Source organism: Solea senegalensis, linkage group LG1, assembly GCF_019176455.1.
Source record: "Solea senegalensis isolate Sse05_10M linkage group LG1, IFAPA_SoseM_1, whole genome shotgun sequence".
NCBI lineage: Eukaryota > Metazoa > Chordata > Actinopteri > Pleuronectiformes > Soleidae > Solea > Solea senegalensis.
The window spans coordinates 13,124,195-13,144,444 of NC_058021.1; the positions used below are offsets into that span (position 1 = coordinate 13,124,195).

Sequence of the window (20,250 nt, forward strand, 5' to 3'; positions counted from 1 at the left end):
GAAGTGTCACGGTTGTTGGTGCCAGATCTAGTGGGATTTGTATGTTAGAAGAATGACTATATCCAGCGAGCAGCAGGTCTGTGGGCAAAATGTCTTATTGATGCCAGAGGTCAGAGGACAGTGAGCAGGCTGGTCACTGTATCATTTGTCAATAATATAAATAATCACCCATTTACACGTGAGCTATTCTGAACAGCCAGCACCAGACCACACTGTTGCCACTTGTGTACCTTAAATAGTGGTCAGTGAGTGTCTTCTATATTATTAGAGTCTGTGAGGTTAGTTTTGGACACATAAACAGTGCCATATGAATCTGGCAGTTAGTGGCCAGTAAACATCTCAGCCACACGCCCTCCGACATCAAAGCAGACCCACAACCAATCACACGCTGCGTGTTTGATGCCCAGGAGTGTCAGGAAGTTTAAATTCAAGGCTGGCTGTTTGTGTTACATCATCAAAGAATCTTCCTTCAAACTGCTGCATGCTCAAATAAATTCACCCTGATTTATTTATGCCTCTGACTGATTGCATGGATGTAAATATTCCGCGGGAAAATATATCGTCTCTGTGACAGAGTGTCTTTTCCAAGCACCACCATGCTGTCCTGTAGGGTTAGAGTTCCGCTGCCACTCACAATTATTTATTAGGCTACATATTCACTCTCTATCCATCACTGTATTGCCACCCGGCCCGGTCACATCTCTTTATGTTTATTATAGTGTCCCACCTTCCCGAGGAGGATGATTGACGTTTGCGGAGAGGACCGAGGTGGGACTTGCGCGCTCCTTCTTCTCCAATCGTGGCTCGAGGGGCGGGGGCTTTTTTTTCATCCATACTCTGATTATGAGTCAGTTACCAGACATAAGCGAAACAATAACAGTTGGTGGTGACTTTGTATCCAAAAGCTTCCGCTGACAACTTAAGCTGGCGACTTAGGCGCGTTTTAGCGCACGAAGCTTGCGAGTGTATCGGAGGTTTTATATAAGAGGAGCGCAGCGGCGCGCTCCACTTTTAATCAGATTAGGAGCCTTTAATGTTCAATCCTGTTTTTTTCTTCCCTGCTGTAGCAGTGCACAGGAGTGGCCAGAGCCAAAAGCAGCGATTCAGATCAGATTTCACCTCAACCAGCTGAGAGAGAGACCGAGAGAGAGAGAGGGCGAGAGAGCGAGAGAGAGAGAGCAGAGCAGAGACAGGGTTTGTCAGTCTCCCTCCTCCCAAATCCAGAAAAGCTTACCAAGGAAAAAAGGAGGAGTGCCGGGGCTGAGAGAGAGAGAGGCGCAGAGGAATCCACAGGAATTCCCGAGGATATTTTCTCTGCTTCGTACTCATCGTCGTATCACAATCTAAAAAAAAAAAAAAGAAAAAGAAAAGAAAGAAAAAAGTTGGAGGCGAGGCAGCAGGGACCGTGGTCAAGGATGGACGAGCAGCCTCGGTTGATGCACTCCCACGGGGTAGGCATGGCCGGACACCCCGGCCTGGCGCAGCATATGCAGGATGGCACGGCGGGGACGGACGGAGAGGGAAGAAAGCAGGACATCGGAGACATATTACAGCAAATAATGACTATCACAGACCAAAGCTTAGACGAAGCACAGGCGAGGTGAGGCTGCTCACACACACACTCTCTCTCTGTACCTCTCACACACACACACACACACGCAATAATAATAATAACAATCATAAGAATAATAATAATAAAACACTTGTAAATCTGAGCGGAGGATTTAGAGTGGATCGGATCGATAATAACAATAATAATAATAATAATAACAATAATAATAATAATAATAACAACAATAAAGACAGTGTGGTTGTGTCAAGAAATGAAAGCAGTTCACGTCCATTGAAGAGACAACAACACCGAACTTGTGTAGATTTAATTATTTTAAAACTACTACGTTCACTTACATTTGAATCAAAACTATTAATTACTGCATGGTGAGTGAAGATTAGGATCTTTCCTCATGTGGAGCGGCAGTTTCTCTCTGACTCACAGAGATCAGATTGTAACCATGTATGAGAACATGTTGCAGATCCTCTCTCCTGCATAGTTGTAACCATTTGCACTATTAACGATAATAATAATAATAATAATAATAACCAAATATGATGCAAAGTACATTTGAGTCACGTTACAGTCACAAGTGTCACTGGATGGATTTATTATTGCACATTAATTCTGAGTGTTACCAGACCAGTTATGTTAAAACCAGTGGATTTGGTTCAAACATGATGAACAACTGTCTCTACTTCAGCTCAACTACAGTCAGACCGATTAATCAGTGGAGCCAATCAATTAATGATTTTTTTTTTTTTTTTGCCATTTTAAATAATCAACATCAGTGATTAATTTTTAATGAGTCGTCTCTTTATCACTTATTGATGTACATGTACACATTCCTGTTGTCTGTGGAATTTGATGGTGACCAAAACTAAACTAAAATATTTGCTTTATAAATTATTTTTCATTTAAAATACAAGACAGTGCATCACAGTGCAGATTGGACACACACTATGAGTGTTGTTCAACAATTTTAATGTCATTTATGTTAAAGTGTTATTTTTATCAGATGGAGGGGAGAAAAAAAAAGGGAAATTGGCCAAGTGTATCCACAAATTGCCATCGGCTGCACTGATTTCTGAAGATCAGCATCTTCCACAGAATAATCGGTCGACCTCCACCTGTTTGTGACAGCAGAGAAAATAAGAGGCAGAAACAGCAGGGAAATCTGTGAAAAATTGAGTCTCTGTGATGATGTTGTTGTGTGACTTCAGGATGCCCTGTACGATTATGACTGTTGCCACTTGTTAGAAGATTGATCTGGAAAGACCTGTGATGTCCTCTTTCTTAGGAAACATGCACTGAACTGCCACAGAATGAAACCTGCCCTCTTCAATGTCTTGTGTGAAATAAAGGAGAAAACAGGTGAGTTCAGTTTTTACAGTTTGTCTCTAACTGACGGGACCTTTCTTTTCTTTTTTTGTTGGTCTCACTTGTAACTGGTGTTTGCTACGAATATTTACAATCTTATACATTGATTACGGTGCAAAGACTGAAACATGTCATAGCAACAAAAAAACAAACCAACAAGTTTTTGTTTTGTTTATTTATAACATGTTCTTCCTGATTGGAGTCACACAGCATGCATGTGAAACGCTCTGGCTCTAGATGAAGTGCCGTCATTGGACAGGAGTGTTTTCATGCCGAGGTTTGGGCCTTTCTGGGGCTGGGCTTTTCTAACCCCCTTCCCCACACTCGCACACGCACGCACACACACACACACACACACACAGACTCACACAAACTCTCTCTGTCTGTTTTCTTTGGCCGAGTTCGCTGGTGTTTGCTAAGTGAGCTGTTTTACATGCAGAGGCAGGTCAGAGGGGTTTTCTGTTTATGTTTGCGACGGGGGTCAAAGTCATGAAAAGGAATGTGTGAAACTCGGTTAACAGCCGATTAAAAGGAGAGCGTCTCACATGATGAAAGGCTGCGAATATTCTCTGAGGGACGAGGACAGAGCGCCGCTTTTCAAGGAGGAGGAAATAAAACAAAAAAAAAAAATCTCCAATATAACCTTATCTGTGGGAACACAACTTTGAAGCAGGGCTTGAGATTATTGGGAGGGCCTCGTCGCTGTGTCTGGTGTTGTTGCATCGCGGCCGTGTCGACGGTTGAAAATAAACACACGGTTCCTCGCGTTGAGGCAACACCGTTTTCCTTAATTCGACGTGAAATGTTATTCCCTGACATTTCATTCTCGTGAGTCAGAAATTGGCACCGGCTTTCACTTTCAAACAGAAGGAAGGAGCAGATACCTTGGGTTTTTTAATCAGATTTATAAAGGTTAAAGAGTGTGGTCTGCGAGGTGGGAGCTGTCGTAGGCTGGGGCCCTGTTTTTAAATCGCGAGGCTCGGAAAGTGAGAAGTGAGAGAGTAATGCCTGGCTCTTTGTAAACTGTCTGGCGTCTCCCTGGGTTCAACCAGAGTTCGTTTCCAAAAAGAAGAACAAAGTGACTTGGACCTTTTCCTGGCTTTTCCCCCTGCCTCTCCTCTCTTCCCATCGTTCTTGGCAACCAGGTTTCCAGAGAGTGTCTGATGGGAGCAACCCCCGCCCCCCGCTCACCCCCTCCCACTCTCTGCAAATTCTCTTCCCCTCCGTTGAAGACCAAGTTTGGAAATGAACATATTTCATTTCATGCTTTATTCCCCCCTCCCTTTTTAATGTATCGTATTTTTCACTTTAACTTAAACAGCGCACATCTCAGCACTCTATAAATAACCACATTATTTCTTCAAAGGCAGAAAAGTGTTTAAAAGTGGGGGGGGAACAAAAAACCAAAACAACGCAATTTGTGAGAGAGGGCTTAATAGCAGTGTCCTTACTGTCTGCATGTGAAGAGCAGAGCTGCGGCTCATCTTCGCCCAGAGGAGGTTTGTGCAGACAAAAATCTGAAAATCCTTTCACTGCAGTGACAGAGAAAATGACTCAAACCTTCACCATGGCATTTACAGCCAAATGTGCTGAGTGCAGTGTATATGCGAGTGGAGTACAGCCTGTAATTTGTCAGGTCTTTTTTTATATTCCTTATAAAGAGTCAGCTTCTCCGTGCTTTTTTTTTTCTTACATTGTTGCAGTCGGAGTGTCTTTGAGCAGAAGTGCAAGCAGGAGGATTGTGCGGTGCAGCAGCAGCAGCAGCAGCAGCAGCAGCAGCAGCAGCAGCTGCTCTCCCCTCAACCTTTTTACCGACGAGTGGAAACATCTCTTTAGATCATACATCATTTGTTGCATGTAGTTGTTCATATGTCCTCTCCACTTGGTGTCGTATCACTGGCGCGCGAGTGTTGACAGGGTTGACAGCAGCAATACGGGACACTGACGGTCCACTTGATAAGCAGCTGACAAACACGGCACATGCCAATGGCGGCTCGAGCAGGCCTTAACTGATGACCCCGGCCCACCCCGCTGCCTGTGTATGTGTGCTGGGGTTGGGCTTGTGTCACAGTGGGAGAGTATTTAGCAAGCTTAAACAAGCTCGGGTTCGCACGCTGGCTCATGGAAAACTCCGGGGCGCAGGCTTGTGTTACCACTCGCAGACGTTCCTTTTGGCAGCCGGGGTTGTATTTCACGGTGCCGTTTGCCCCGTCTCCTGGCCCCTCGCTCCTTTTTTTAAACTCTCATCACTGTTTCTACATTTCCTGAGAGCACTTGAGAATTTGTTTTCCTGTGCACTGATTCACATCCTGTGAGGGGAGTCGGACAGCGGCTTTGTTTGTGTGGAACCATTACGGCGAGGGAAGCTGGCACGTACAGGTTGACTAAGTAAGAGAAGCCAGACACCAAGTCAGAGTTTCTGGGTGTCAGATTTCAGACCCACTCTCTTCTCTCACTCTCTCTCCCTCTCTCTCTCTCTCTCTATCTCTGGCCCTGGGACTGTTTCGTCAGGCCACTCTGTGTCAACAGCCTCACATTACCTCCATGCATGCTCGGGTCAGATGGAGAGCTCCTGCATGACTAATGTGATCAGTCGGCTAATGCATTGAACTTCATCAAAGCCGGAGACCTGCTGAATCAGTCAGGACTTAACATATTCACAGTTGTGCTCTGGTCACTTCCCGAGGTTCCTGCATATACAGTAGTTGTCGCCAGTGGCACAAAAGCAGAAAAGGCAAGAAAGAACAATAGAAAAACAATTTCTATCGATGATTCGTCTGCTTGTTTTTTTTTCCCCTTTAATTTAAGTTACCGTATTATGCAAGAGGAGCAGCAAATGTTTCTATTTGAGAATAAGTGTCCAGACATATTTGCATTCAATATGAAAATGCCTGAAGAGATTAAATTAAAGATGATCAAATTCGTCAGCTAAGGATTCAGTTAATATGCTGGAGCTGCAAAGGTGTGCGCACCGTCAAATTACATCCGTGTTAATCGGCGCACTATTACCATTAAATGTTGATGGAGGAACGAGTTGAGTTCCCGTGAAGCAGAGCATGGACCGGTCACTATATGGCTCCCAGTGCTGCTGTTTTTCAGTATTTAATTGACATGGCTGTCCATGATGAGTTCAGGGGTTAGTGTTGCCTCTCTTTGTTACTCTCCTCTCATCTCCAGTGACAGATGGAGGCATTAGTCTCCAATGTGGCGCTGTCCTGAAACTAATGGCTATGTCCTTGGTTTCCCCGCACTAGCAGGGAGACTGTATATCTGTCCCCGGCTTGGAAGTGCAGAAGCAGCAGTTTATCCCCCATGTTTTTAGTTTCCACGGAAATACGGCTGAACAGGACTCTGTCTGTTCCCTCATAAATAACTTCAAATAAATAACTTTGAAATGAGTGCAAAGTTTTCCTGAGAGAATGTTGCCAGGCTTTGATTTGCGGGCGTGGAGGAGAAGTCTACCTCCACTGACCACAAATGTTCATCTAAGTGAAAAATAATAAACATGTAATATAGTTTTATTAGTAGTCTGGGTGGGGAAGTGCTGATTGTAAGTTTAGCTTTGCTTTTAAAGTGAGTTATGCCTTACATAAATAGACTGGATTCCCTTTTCATCCACTGACAGTTCCTCTATTCATATTTATTTTCTCTGCATTATCGGCGCACTTCTGAAGCAACAGTGAGTTGTGGTTTTTTTTTGCTGTTCCCTGTCCGCTGATATAAACTCACTTGCAATTAGGACGGCTAATATATTATGCAAATGTTGACTGGCTTAATTGAGACATGTTAATCATGTTTTAAGAGGCTAATTACAGCCGTGTATATCTGAGGTGGGAGTAGTAATTAGCCGTGATATCATATCTGGCTGTAGAATGGTCATAGTCTGTGTGTTGTCATATGGCGAGTGTGTGTGTGTGTGTGTGTGTGTGTGTGTGTTCCTGTTAGATTTTACACCCATGCATTTCATACTTCACATTCCTGTGATATGATATGATAAGATATGACAAGATAGAGAACGACACAGAGATCAGGAGTCTGAGATCCGTCAGGCCCCCGCATTCAAATGCAGCGTAAACGCATTGTGTCTTTATCAATAGTTTCTTTTCCTGCACGTTCCAATTTAGTTATCTGATGTAGCAGCACTGGCCGCTCTGCACGCTGGGCTTTTATACGAGGCTGTGTTCTTAGTTTTCTGACAGAGATCATATTCCGATCCATTAAGTTAAGAATGCCTTCCCACTTATCAAATATAAAATTGCTTTAGAGAGGAAATTTGCTCTATGGCAGAGTGGAGTTTCTTTTTTTTATCAGATGTTTGTCTCTGGCGCAGCTTTTACTGTCTACAAAACAGCTCCAGTGACATTATTGCAGTTGCGATTGCCCCAGCCATTGTTTTTCTTATTGGTGCTGTTTGGATTTGATTGGATTTTCCACGGTCTTGTGGAATTGCCTCACGCTGTAGGACCAGTGGACGCGTATATTCTCATATCGTTGGATTGAAACACCTGCAGATCTTATTACTGATATGTTCGTGGGACTCCGACTGCACATGACTGCAACTACCTCTGAATATTACTGCTGTTCAGTTTATCACTTTTCCCCGTGTTAAATCTCTTTGGGAGCATGCACACGTTCCATAAGAGACATCATTAATTACTTCAAATATAAATCGTACATGTTAGAACGCGTTTGCGCCCTTTCATTGAGATGGCTGCCCCGACAGTTGAAAGCCTTTAATTTGAGGTGTGGGATCTCATCTCTCTGGCAACCGGCCACTATGATGTAAGTGGCGTGTTGGCAGCGTGCTGGAGTTTTACAAAGGACAACCACCCCCCCTCACACATACACACACACACAGACACCCAAACCACCACCACCTCTGCTCCGACTTCGATGAACAGTCAAACATAAAATGGCAAGCGCTCTTCCCCGGCTGACTTAGTAAAAATGACATAAATTAATACATGCTGCTTAAACGGGACCAAGATTAATGGTTGCCTTTCGCAGCAGCTTAGATCCACTGTCAGTCGCTGCTCGCTGCCCAGATGGAATCAACACCAATCAATGAGGCTGCTGCCTGACTCTCCATGGAGATCTGCTCAGGATGGGGAGAGAGACACATACACTTGCACACACGAATGTATATACTGTACACAGTTGTGTAAAAACAACAACAACAACAACAACAACAACAACATGAATCGCAGCCTTGTTGAAGTGGTGTTTGTATTTTTATTTTATTTTATTTTTTTATTCCTGTCTCCTCTTCTCCGAACAAACTCATCTCCTGTTTTACTTCACATACAGTGGGGTGTTCAATCAGGTGCCACAAAGTCAGATGGGGAAGAGCAGTGAGGCTGATGGCTCAGTCGTGATTGGATGTTTCAATTACTGATAGTAATGCCATGGTGTAGTGAGTCATGCAGTGCAGATAGCACCATTTATTTTAATCAGGACAGGGGAGAGATGGGTGTGGATGTGTCCCCCATCTCAGAGTAGTTTCACATTTAGATGCAAGGGAGTGTGCTCTCTCTCTCTTTCTCTCTTCCTCTCCCTTCTCTTCCCCCTCTCTTCCTCGCGCCCTTTACTCTTTCTTTATTTCGCAAGCACACACACACACACACACACACACACACACACACACACACACAATCAGGTAGATTTAGAGAGGAGGAGAGGTTGCTGTGGGTAACCCATGGCGACAAGGTACTCTCTTGGTGAGCTATTCTAATTTATGTTAATAAACCTTGCCGTTTGCGTGAGAGACAAAGGGGCCACAGATGAGCCTTGGTAACCTCGGCACCTTCGCTGGAAGGTAGAGACACAGACGAAGAACAATGCCGACAAAAACACACTCAAAGTGAAAGAGAGGGAAGAGATATTGAACTGCTGAGAAAGACACAAATACTGTCGCGGGGAGCGATGATAAATTTAGCCACACAAAGGGTTGTTTTTTTGTGGCTGCAAAATCAAACAGCCTCACGCTGGCAGTCTTCAGTGCAGTGTGTGGTATCTGCTGTGTGAGTGTGTTGGAAGGGCAGAAATAGGCAGACAGGCAGTCTCTCGGGATTGCAGCTGCTAATTCTGTGGGACCCATAGAGACGCGGGGTGCTGCAGTTTTGGATCACTTCCCAGGGCAGATGTGACACCACAGGTAGCATTTAACACAGTGGGCGAGAGCAGGAGTGTTAGCAGAGGTCAGCACTTGGCCTGGCTCTTGGCAGTGGAAAGACCATCTCAGGAAGGCTGATAAGAGCACTTAAAAATCTGCTTCTGAAGTAGTGCTGGCTGCTCTCAGGCAGAAATGGAGTCCTCTGCACGTATGAGGCAAGGAAATGTCAACAAAACGCACCCTGATGTTGATCAGAACGTGTGTTATTTGCTCCTTTATCAAGAGGAACAATTAAGGAGTCAAACTTGCCACGGGGGGGTGAGATATTTTTACTTGCAAATGCAGATGACGTGTGGAGAAAGAAAACAGATCGTTAAATCCAAATCACACTCAAGAACGTGTGTGCTTGCTCAATCCAAGCCGGGATACATTTGTAGTTGAACTGTACATCAAAGCCTCATTTCTGGATTTTGTGGTTGATGGCGAAATGGCCAAATCTTGCAATGTTTGCTCCCAATCGTGACGTCAAACAAGATACAACATGTAAACACTTTTTCCTCAGTAACAGCAATGAGGATTGATAACACAGTGACGCCTCCTTGCTGGTTCACTGTACTGTAGCTATCCACATCCCATCTCAGAGAGTGAAAGCTGTGGGTTTCCTCTGTGCCTTCTGTCTGCCAGCTTGCCTTTGGTGGTGTTAGTTCTGGACAGTTAACTCCCACTGAAATTATGTTAATTGCTGTCATTTTCTTTTTTCTACTTGAGCATAATCAGCAAATTATATACTCTTCTTCATTTATTACCAAGCCACTTCTAACGAAGCTTTTACCCTTCAAAGACCAAAAGTTTAGCTCTTTTAGTTAGGTAGTTTGCTCAAACGACATGTGTATACATGAGGGTGTATGTGCAGTATCGGTGATGTGTTGTGTTGTGTGTTTTACGCGCAATGCAGTGTTAGTTTCTGTTGTATCGCGGCAAAGTTCACTAATATCTTCTAAGAAAAGGTTAAAGCTCAATGATATAGACAGAATTAAACTCATATATACACCCTCTCTGTGGCTTCTTAATTCAGAATGTTTTGTTTTGGATATTACTGCAACTTCAATAATATTTTTGATTAACTGTGCAGAACTACCAAGGGTTGCACAATATGACATTAACACCTGAGACGTTGCTGTTTTGCTTCACAAAAATAGAATAGTGATGATTTATTACTGGCCCAGTGTGAGATTAGTGTTTTCTTGTTTTACAAGCTGCGCCACAGAACATGATAACCCATATTTACTTCCCCTGTACATGCTTTTTCCAGTGTAGTTGCATGGCATTATGGGTCCGCTATAGAAGCTTTAGATAGAACAGCTGTTCAGAAATAAAACCACATTTTCAACAAAGGTTTTATAAATGAAAAAGAAAATGCCAAAAACAAACAGAAACATGTTATTTTAAAGTCGGTTAGTCAGTGTCATTTTTCTTTATTTTTATAATTTTGTTTCTTGTAAAGCAGATGTTGTTTATGCAATTTTAATTTATGCAAGTGCAATCTCAGCATTTGGCAAGTGCACCAGTTTAAACAAGACGACAATTTTCATTTTACATAAAAGGCCCCATATTGTAGAAAGGGAAATTTCTATGTTTTTCTAAATTATAAACTACAGCGCTAAGTATCACAATCCACAGAGAAATCACACAGCCCATAATCAGCATCAGTGGGTTTTTTTTTGTTGTTGTTTTTTTTTTTTGAAAGGCCATTAGGATATCTGTAATTTCATGATGTCACAGCCATGCAGCCAGCACCACTAACATCACCACTATTATTGACTGACGATTTCTGCTCAGCCACAGTTGTGGGCTAAGATCCATTCCCCATGTGTTTGGTGCGGCTGCGTGTCACTCAGTAGACTGTCAGTCAGACGGCCAATCTGAAGAGAGACTCACACACACACACACACACACAAAATGTTTGCTTGAGCGTTAGAGAGAAGCTTCCCGAGGAATCCGCCAACCAATTTGTGTGTTCCGCCATCTACCGGAGCCGCCATTACCGCGATGGCAGGTCGCAGTGACTCACTGCCTGCTGCTGTCTGCTGACTGGGATTAGACAGTGGCTCCTTTTACTCATAGAGGTGCATTATACAATGCTTGTAAAGTCATTTAAGTTTTTTAGCTTAAAAAAAATAACATTTCAGAACCACCACATGTCATTAAATAAAGCACTTTATAATCTATTGATGGGACTGTAATTTACTAAGTTGCAGGCATATGAATTAAAAAAGGCGGACATGTTGGTTCTGTGTTTACTTAGGGAACCTATGACAACATGTGTATTTTTACTGGCAGATATTATTACAAAGGTGAATTTCAACACTCCACATGGGAAGTTGCTGCCACTGACGAGCTCAACAAGCGGCACCACGTGACCTGATGACTGTAAAGTTTCACGCTTGCTCAGAACAAAAGGCACCTTCGCCGACAGAGTGCGCGTCGGCGCCGTGTTCAAGTTCACATTGAGCCTCGTTGTTGTTCAAGGAGGGCTTTGGCGTTTATTCATGCTTTCGCCAGCCGCTAACAAGATATGAATCGACGACCCCGCGACTCCGCGCGCACCTCTCACGCCTTGAGCCGAGTGTCTGTTCTTCTATTATATTTTATTTGGATTGCCGGCACCACCTTGTAGCCTGTTTTATTGGACATGTCCTTCAGCACCGTGTTTAGCAGTCTCCTCCCCTAAACACATAAAATTCCTTTATGTTCCTATTACTTGAGTTTATGAAGAGCGTCTTCTTCACACCACCCCCCACATCACCCCACACACACACCCCATCCAGCCCCTTTCCCTGCCGATAAGATCATATTGATAGATTGATATTGGGAGAGCTGTAGTGTGATAAAGGCGCGAGGGTTAAGAGCTTCTTGGATAGTTTAACCTTGATAAAACAGTTGTTTCAGTGAGGCTGATTTTGCCCCATCCGTCTTCATCTGTCAGGGCCCCGCTGAAGTATGCAAATGAAGGCAGTAGAGGGAAGCGCCGTGTGTGGTTAAATGGGGCGTTGCGAATGTGCGGTGTACCGCGCCGACGGGGTGATACTACTTACTGTCCAAATTTAGTGTGTCTCTTCTGAACCCCCACTCAACCCCCCCTTTTTCCTTTTTGTCTGCATTTCAGGAATATATACAGCCGTGAGAGGAACTGTGGCCTCTCGTAAAATTATTACAGCCGTGGCAGCGGCGAAGCAGTTTATGCTTGTACATGTTTTATATGATTATAGATTTTAATGTTTTTTAATGTTTTAGAATGTAGTGCCTGCAGAACAGTGCGTTATCCCTTTATTAGTGTCATCGTGTGCTTGAGCGTCTGTATTTACATGTTGCAGCTGGTTTTATTGCACGCTCCCGCCATACATTTTGGAATATGGCTGTTTATCGCACTAATTAGTAAGTCTGGAGGTGTAAGGGTAATAATCTTTATGATAATAACTGTTTATGCTTAACACTGCTTGCCACCGTTAACGTTGCTTGGGCAGCTTCATTTGCCTGATTAGTTTTGTACCTACTCAGCAGCATTAGGGATGTTTTCTGTGTGTACTTGATTCTCTCATTTATCTCTCGCGTGTCGGCATATTGATTGATTCCCCTGCTCACTCATTATTTTGTTCTGTTCTTCACAACTCATTTTCAGAAAAGGGGGCCAACAGTGAGGACACAAACAGATACCTTGTCTGCTCTCTGCTGTCTGACTATAGCCACCACACACATAAAGCTGTCAATCAGGAGCTTTCCTGCCTGCCCTTTGTTATGGAGCCCGAGCTCTGTGGGTGGGTCCTGTGGGTGATAGATGGCTCAGAGAGCCTATCGGACTGCGCGGAGCATCCATCTCTGTCTGAAGCCTGTTAAACAAGCTTGGGAAAGCAGCCATGTAGTCCTAACCACCACTGGCCTCCACTAAAAAAACTCATTAACATTAATGAAGGATAGCTTTAAAGGTTCTACAATAATAGGCTTGAATTGGATTTATGAGTCAGATAGTTTGCCAGGGAGAGTACGTCATGAAACGTGTCACTGGTAGATAAATGGAAATGAGCGTTTGAAAGGTCCCAGGACACTGTCTCAACAAGGATTTCATCTCAACTTCAATGAGCATTTCTTTCTTTTTGCCCCTTTATCGTTTTCCCTCCAGCGCTCAAATCGAGTTGCATGTTCTAAGTAGCTGTGAAGGAAAGCAAGGTGTTTAATGTTTTAAGTGACTGCAGCGATAAAGCTGTTCCTCTCACACCTAGTGTTGCTGCTTCTGGAGAAAAAAAAAAAAGTTTGTAATGCTTTAAAAAAAAAAAAAAAGGAAAAAGAAAAAAGACCTTTCATCCTCGGCAGCACTGGCCATTTCAATATCTTGCAACTACCACTTTACCTGTCTGCAAGGTCCCTATAGATAGCCGATGTGAAACTGCCATTAGCCAGCCAATTCCTCAGCCACAGATTACTCTGCCCGTACGTAGTAATCACAGTGTTGAAAAAGGTCTGATTGCACTCCATCTAACCTCAAAAGTGCGGCACAAATGGGTTCTTCGAAGGTATGCCGTTGGTTGTTGGCATGTCATCATAGTGCATTAAGACTGTCAAAGGCAAAGTGGCAGTTTTTGCAACCACTTTCATTTTGTGTGAATGTTAAAAGGATGTAGAAATACACTCGGACTGCAGGCCAAACAAGGTCTTATTGAGATGGCGGGATTGTCTTTGTGTGCGTGAGCTGCACCTTGTCACGCCGTTCGCCGTCTTTCGGCCCGCACTGAATTTTCTATTTGAAATATTTATAATTTCATGCATCGCCCTGCTTTCATGGTTTCTTCCTCCGTCTCTCCTCCTCCGGCTCGTCTCCTCCCATCTCCCAGCGAGTCCACTCTCTGCTAACCTCTGATGTCGTTAGTGTTGGAGGGAGGTTGAGGGGAGAGAGGGTTTGCTATTCTTAATGAATTCCACTGTGTCTTTGCACTCCCCCACCTAGTTAACCCTGCCCCCACCCCACGCTCAAGGTGTCAAATTAGTGCAGCTGGAAAAGAACAAGGAGATGAGCAAGGTACATCTCACCCCACCTCATTTCTTCACTCTCCTTCAAATCACCTAATACAACAAGATATTCATGAATAGTATCCATGTTAGATCTCTGCAAAAATTAGATGCACTCCACGTTTTCACTTTAATGATTAAGGAGTGGGTAGTGCAGTTAATAACATGATACTGGTGCTGTACACACCGCAGCCAAAGGTTGTATAAATGTGATTTTTAACATCAGACACTGACAGTTATTTTCTGTGTTAGGATATAGTGGAGTAATGGACTCCTGAGCAGAAAAGTCACACTTCATTTGTGTGTTTTGTTATTTGTTATGGTAGTCAGTCTGTGTTCTGCCTCCCCACATTTATAAAGCGAGATGGCTGAGTCCAACGGCTGCTACACATTTCACATTACCAGGCTGAAGTGACTCATATTTAATCCGATTTTTTTTTTTTTCTCCCCTTGGTGTGGCTCAGATTTGATTTTTCTTTTTTTCAGGGCAGTTTGACACAAATCCTTCATCAATTCTGATTTTTGAAATCAGACTTGTGTGACTTTGGTAGGTGGGCCTTGCACAGGTTGGTTATGTGGCCATGAGACACAGGTGACAATGGTCATATGGAAATAGTTGTGGTAATAAACTTGCAGCACGGCAAAGAGAGCGACGTATATGCACTTTCACGCAACAGTCGCGTTCACATGAAAGTCAAATGAAAGACTTTTAAGTGAACCGTCATATCTGATATGTACTGAATCACATGGTAATGCTACTGTAGCCCGTGATGATTACATGCTCAGCATGGCTATGCTAACACCTGCCCTGTTAAATAGCTGCTAGCCACCACACTAGCCCACTGTACTTTTGAAACAGCACACATTTACCAACATGTCCCATGCAGACACATGACAGGAGCATGCAACGTCAACATAAAGACGAAACTTGACGTGTCCATAATTTTTAAAGTCTGCGCCACAGTTGGATTGCCGTTCTGTCCACTGGGTGTCTTAATTCAGTTGTCCTTCTGGTTTTGTGTTTATTGGGCTTTACTGTATAAACTCCAATTCCCTTTCTACTCTACTTGTACCGTAGGAAAGGTGGAGGTGTGGCAGATGGAGCATGGGTTTTGCTGGTTCTAGTGCAGTGAATATTATTAGATGAAGACCAACATATAGAAATGTTTTGAATAATTGGAATCAGATGATTATTATCATTATTATCATTATTATTATTATTATTATTATTATTATCATTATTTATTTATTTATTTATTTATTTTCGGCTTCTCCCTCGCTAAGATTTTTATACCAGATACCCTTCCTGATGCAACCCTCCCATTTATCAGGGCTTGGGACTGGCACATGGAGTATACACTGGATGTGGGCCCCCCTGTGGCTGGGGTCAATTTAGAGTGTCCAATTAACAATGAGCAATGGTCAGTGCTCAGGGGTACCCTTGACCTAGGGGGGATTTGAACTGTCAAGACACAAGCCAAGTTTCTGCTTGGCTATGGGCTGCCCTAAATATTATTATTATTATTATTATTTTTATTATTAATAATAATATAAAAATAACAATAATAATAATAATAATATTCAATTAATGATGCCAAATTTCAGTCTTTTTTTTGGTTTTGATCATTTTATTCATCATTACTTATGCAGTATTTTTTTATTGAGTGCACTGCAGTACAGACAAAAATATATACCATGAGAGAATAAAAAATTCAATTAAGTCAATGTGCATTATTTGTTAGCAAACTGTTTGATTACACAAGATGGCTGACCTCTTAATAGCTTATATGATCATCAAAGAGGGCAGTTATATACAGTATCAGTGATCTGCAGAGGTAGAAGTGGCTTCCAGATCCTTAATGTACATGGGCAAAAATAGTTGATTGCAGGTTGGTAAAATACTTGTTTTTGGAACGCCATGTTCTGTCCCGAGCTCCTCTCATCAGATGAGCACAGACGAACACAAACACACATTTCATAGGCGACAGTCAACCCCAAGGCAATCTCTCCTTGCGCTGAAAGTCGGCTGATATTTACACATATTTTATTGTGTTTATTGTCCAACTCTATTTTAGATGCTTTCCTTAGGACGTTTTAGTCGATGCAGCAGCAGTGGAAAGGACCTGTATGCAGAGTGATTTTAGCGAGACATTCAATAGGAGCGGGCTGTTCTGTTGAATGTTCCACGAAGACCAGAGAAGGTGCAGAGGTGCAATTCCACGTTTATTCATTTAGGTTATAATGACATTATTGATCGGCTGTACTTTCAAGATCATTCTGTATAAAAACTCAAACTTTACCTCGCTTTGTTTGAACTTGTTGCTTTCCTTGCATGTATTCAGGCAGATTAATAGTGAAAGTGATTGTGATAGCATACCAGACTCCTGCGTAGCTCTGCTGGAAACACTTCTGCATGAAGTCACAGCCTCTACACTTGGCTTTTGATCCACAGGAATGAGGAAAACACACCAAAAAGGCCAACTAGATGCAGAGAGACAAGCTACATAGCTGGTATCAGTTGTTTTTTTTTATAGGTTTAAGTGTTTCAGGGTGGATTTTTTTGCTGGGAGCATAGCAGAGTTGTTTTCATCTACTTCACCCTGCCGTTAACGGCTGATAGTCCTGACTCAACAGAGGGCTGGCATCCCCCTGTGGCTGTGCTTACTCACTTCTGAGCCCAGCGTTTAGTTTCCCTGGCAGAGCCAGGCCACAGCTCATTAGAGTAAGAGAATGTGCCTGCCTTAATTAATGATATGTAAATATCCTTGAATTGGCCACATTTGCATATTAAGAGAGATTTGTGGAATCTGTGCAGTAATATATTTTAATTAGGGATTAATTAAAAATAATGGGAATTTCATTTTGCCTGGCAGGTTGTGTTTGGTGTGAAGTGTGCGTCGAGGCCTGATCTCTGAATGTTGAGGCAACGGCCAACGTGTGAAGAAGGCTCCCGCTCCTCCACCCTCTATCTGTGCTGCATACAAACATGCCCTCACACACACACACACACACACACACACACATGCGCATGCTCTGCCATCACATTCCTTGAGATGCCAGAGCCTTCCCAGGGGGTCTCCACAAAGCGCTGTAGCTTTGAAAAGCGGGTGAAGAGGAGAGTGGGGGGTGGGGGGATCCAGCTTGAACACCCACATGTTTCTGGGGATGGTCCCAGTTTGGCTCAATTTCATCTCCTCTCATCTCTCTGTTTTTGGTTGTTTTTTTTTTACGTGTAGTGGGGGAATGGCTCTCAGACACGGAACACTAGTTATGTTGGCAATTATGTTAATGGAAAGCCATTAGGCCATGATTGTGTATGAGCGAATGGGGAGAGAGGGCACGTTTTCCGGAGATCCAAGTCAGTGTCTGTTTTGATCCACTTCTAGGAGACGCTCAGCCAAAACACATTCTCCATTATTTTCACCCATAGATCTTCAGTACAGCAAACAGTTTGACCATCATGTCAGGGGTTGTTTCGTTTCAGGCTGCCGGGTAATGATGTGCTCTGTGTGCTTTTTTTTTTTTTTTTTCTCTGACAGCTGTGAAAATAAATCTGAATAGAGACAAAGAAGCCATCTGTCATCAGCATCACTAATAGCACTGATAGCACAGCCACTATCACAGCATCTCCTAGGTGGAAATATCCCTATTACCAAGCATCAAGGCTGCTTCCTGCTTCCTGATGCTCCTCTCTGCTGCTGCTGCTGCTGCTGCTGTAGCGTCACAAAGAGGCAAAGTCTTCCCTATTTTTCCTTGAGTAAAAGCTGATTTTTTGATGCATTTGGTCACTTTATTGGTCATTTTCATTTGCAGTAAGTGTTTGGGTTTTTTTTTCAAACTGGGCTCAAAGCGGAGAGCTCCTTTGGCATTTGTGATGTGTCGCCAGTGCGCTGATGTTATTGATCCACGACCTTCCGAATTCATTAGGAGATCCAGCCCAACTGTGCCGCATCTTTATTTATGTTGCTGCCCCCTCCCTGGCCTGCCTCTATCAGCCTCACTCCCTGTCTGCCTCCCTCTTTCATCCTCCATGCATTATTCTTTTATTATTCTTTTACAGCTGCCTTATCACCCGCATTTTGGTGAGGATAAGACCTGTCATCTTTGGGTCTTGTCTGGGGAGATGATGGGAGACTTCAAGGGGGAGGAGGAGGTGGATGGGAGGGAGTGGGGTGGGCGTTAAGAATGCCTGCTGTCCCCCTCTTTTCCCATCTCAAACGGACATCCCTCTCTCTCTCTCTCTCTCTCTCTCTCTCTCTCTCTCTCTCTCTCGCTCTCTCTCTCTCCCTCTACATTGCTCTCGCTCTCTCTCTCTCCCTCCCTCTTGCCGTCTCTCTTTGTAATGAGAAACTCTCTCTAATTGAGGGAGCTGCAGCGAGCTGGCCGAGGGCGGCAGGGTTAGATTGTGATACTGGCTACGTGACCGTTATGCTGATAGAGGTGGCAGATCAATAATTTAGGCCCTGACCTTAATGGTGGTGTTAAAACGCTCATTCCTCTGGAGTCTGGAGGCCTTAAAGGTGCAGAGTTGGATAAAGCCACTGAGCTGGCTGGATGTGGAGGTGGAGTGGGGGATGGTGGGAGAAGCAGATAAGAGGAGAGGTGGAGGAAGACGGAGAGGGAGAGTGTATTTGCAGTCAGCGCCTCAGTCTGTGAAAGGCAGGATCATGAGTGATGTTTTTCCTACTTCTACATTCAGACACTCACATTGTCACCAACATTCATCCTCTTAGTATCTATATGAATGCTATAAGCTTTTTTTTTTTTTTTCCCTGTGTTTGGTATCTGGTTGTAATCCTTTTTCATAAGAAATTCTCCACCCTTTGTCAGTGATGCACTGAATGCATCAGCAGACAGCAGGAGTGAACATAGACTGCGGTAACGAGTGGGTTTAATCTGGTTCTGGGCTTGTCTTGTGCTCCTAGCTTAAGGCCATGCACATTGGAGATTCGGACAGCCATCGATTTGATTCTGAGGGACATTAACGTCACAGCCTCATGCGTCTCTCTGAATCTCTAAGACTGGACTCATTCCCTGCTGGCAGGATGCAACCATCTCAGCTCTCTCCTGCTCCTTCCCACCCTCCCACCCAGCCACCCTTAGGGGATGATATATTAGATATAACCAATTCAATTTTATGCAGCCAGGACAGACGCCCTGGAGACATAAACACACACATTTTTAATACACTCCTCACCAGGAAGCCCAATGCACCAGAGCCTGCGGCTGCCCTGGGTCTCCTCTCACACTCAATTATTAATGTAACGGCCATAGTGGCTTAATTAAATAATAAAGACAAGCTTGCTGCAAAGGAATGATCCAAGGACAAGTTGGTGAGCGAGGGGTAGCTTCTCTCGGTGTAAGTAATGACACGGATGACAAAGCTTGGTAGTAAATATGCGATATTATAATAAAATTTGATGAGCAAAATGTCTTATAAACATACATTTAATATACTGTGTATTCGTAGCTTGTTGTCTCACCATTTTTTATGCCATCTGTTAAAAGAGCGGCCGTATTCCTTCCCTCCAGATATACTGTATGTCTTTTAAGAGAAAGAGCCCTTTTCTTTAAAGAAAAATGTATAAATGATGTGAGGGAAAGGTGCGGAGTTTGGGCTTCGAGATCTTCACATAAATCAATTGTCCTGAGAGTTGGGTCAAACAGGGGCCTATGATACCTCAACTACATAAAAAGACAGATTTCTTTAGATTATGGATTCCTGCCACCTCAAGGGCAAGCCAGAGGAAGCACTCTGTCTGGGATGTGATGAAATGTGGCGTTATCTTTTACTTTGTTTCATTAGATTCACTGGAGATTACACACTCTATCCTCAAAGAGTAGATTCCCCAGCTTTCTAAGATGAGAGATCTTCTGGCCTTGGGGCAAAAGATATATTTCCGAGCTCCCGTCCTCAGCCCATTTCTTGGGGTTCGTGTCTGCTTTAACTTGCAGTTAATTATTCAAATTCATTTTGAAACGCTGGGTTACATTTTGAGTGGCTTGTTCTATGGCAAAAGCCGCCCCCCCAACCCACACCCCCCACTAATGGCAAGTAAGCTCCGCCATTAGATTGAAAAATAGGCCCATTGTGTGTGTTGACTTGGTGGCGTACTGCGATGAAGGATTGCGACAAACTGGAGTG

General features: G+C 43.5%; 1 protein-coding gene across 3 annotated transcripts in view; it reads left to right on the forward strand.

Moving 5' to 3' along the window:
* Window positions 1-841: 841 nt before the first annotated feature.
* pbx1a (pre-B-cell leukemia homeobox 1a) overlaps window positions 842-20,250 on the forward strand; it is a 49,885-nt gene continuing 30,476 nt past the window's right edge. For all 3 annotated transcript variants that reach the window (XM_044022001.1, XM_044022010.1, XM_044022018.1), the window contains exons 1-2: window positions 842-1,600; window positions 2,853-2,926. In XM_044022001.1, the coding sequence (XP_043877936.1) occupies window positions 1,416-1,600; window positions 2,853-2,926 (259 nt within the window). In that variant the 5' untranslated portion in view covers window positions 842-1,415. The remainder of the gene's footprint in view (window positions 1,601-2,852; window positions 2,927-20,250) is intronic.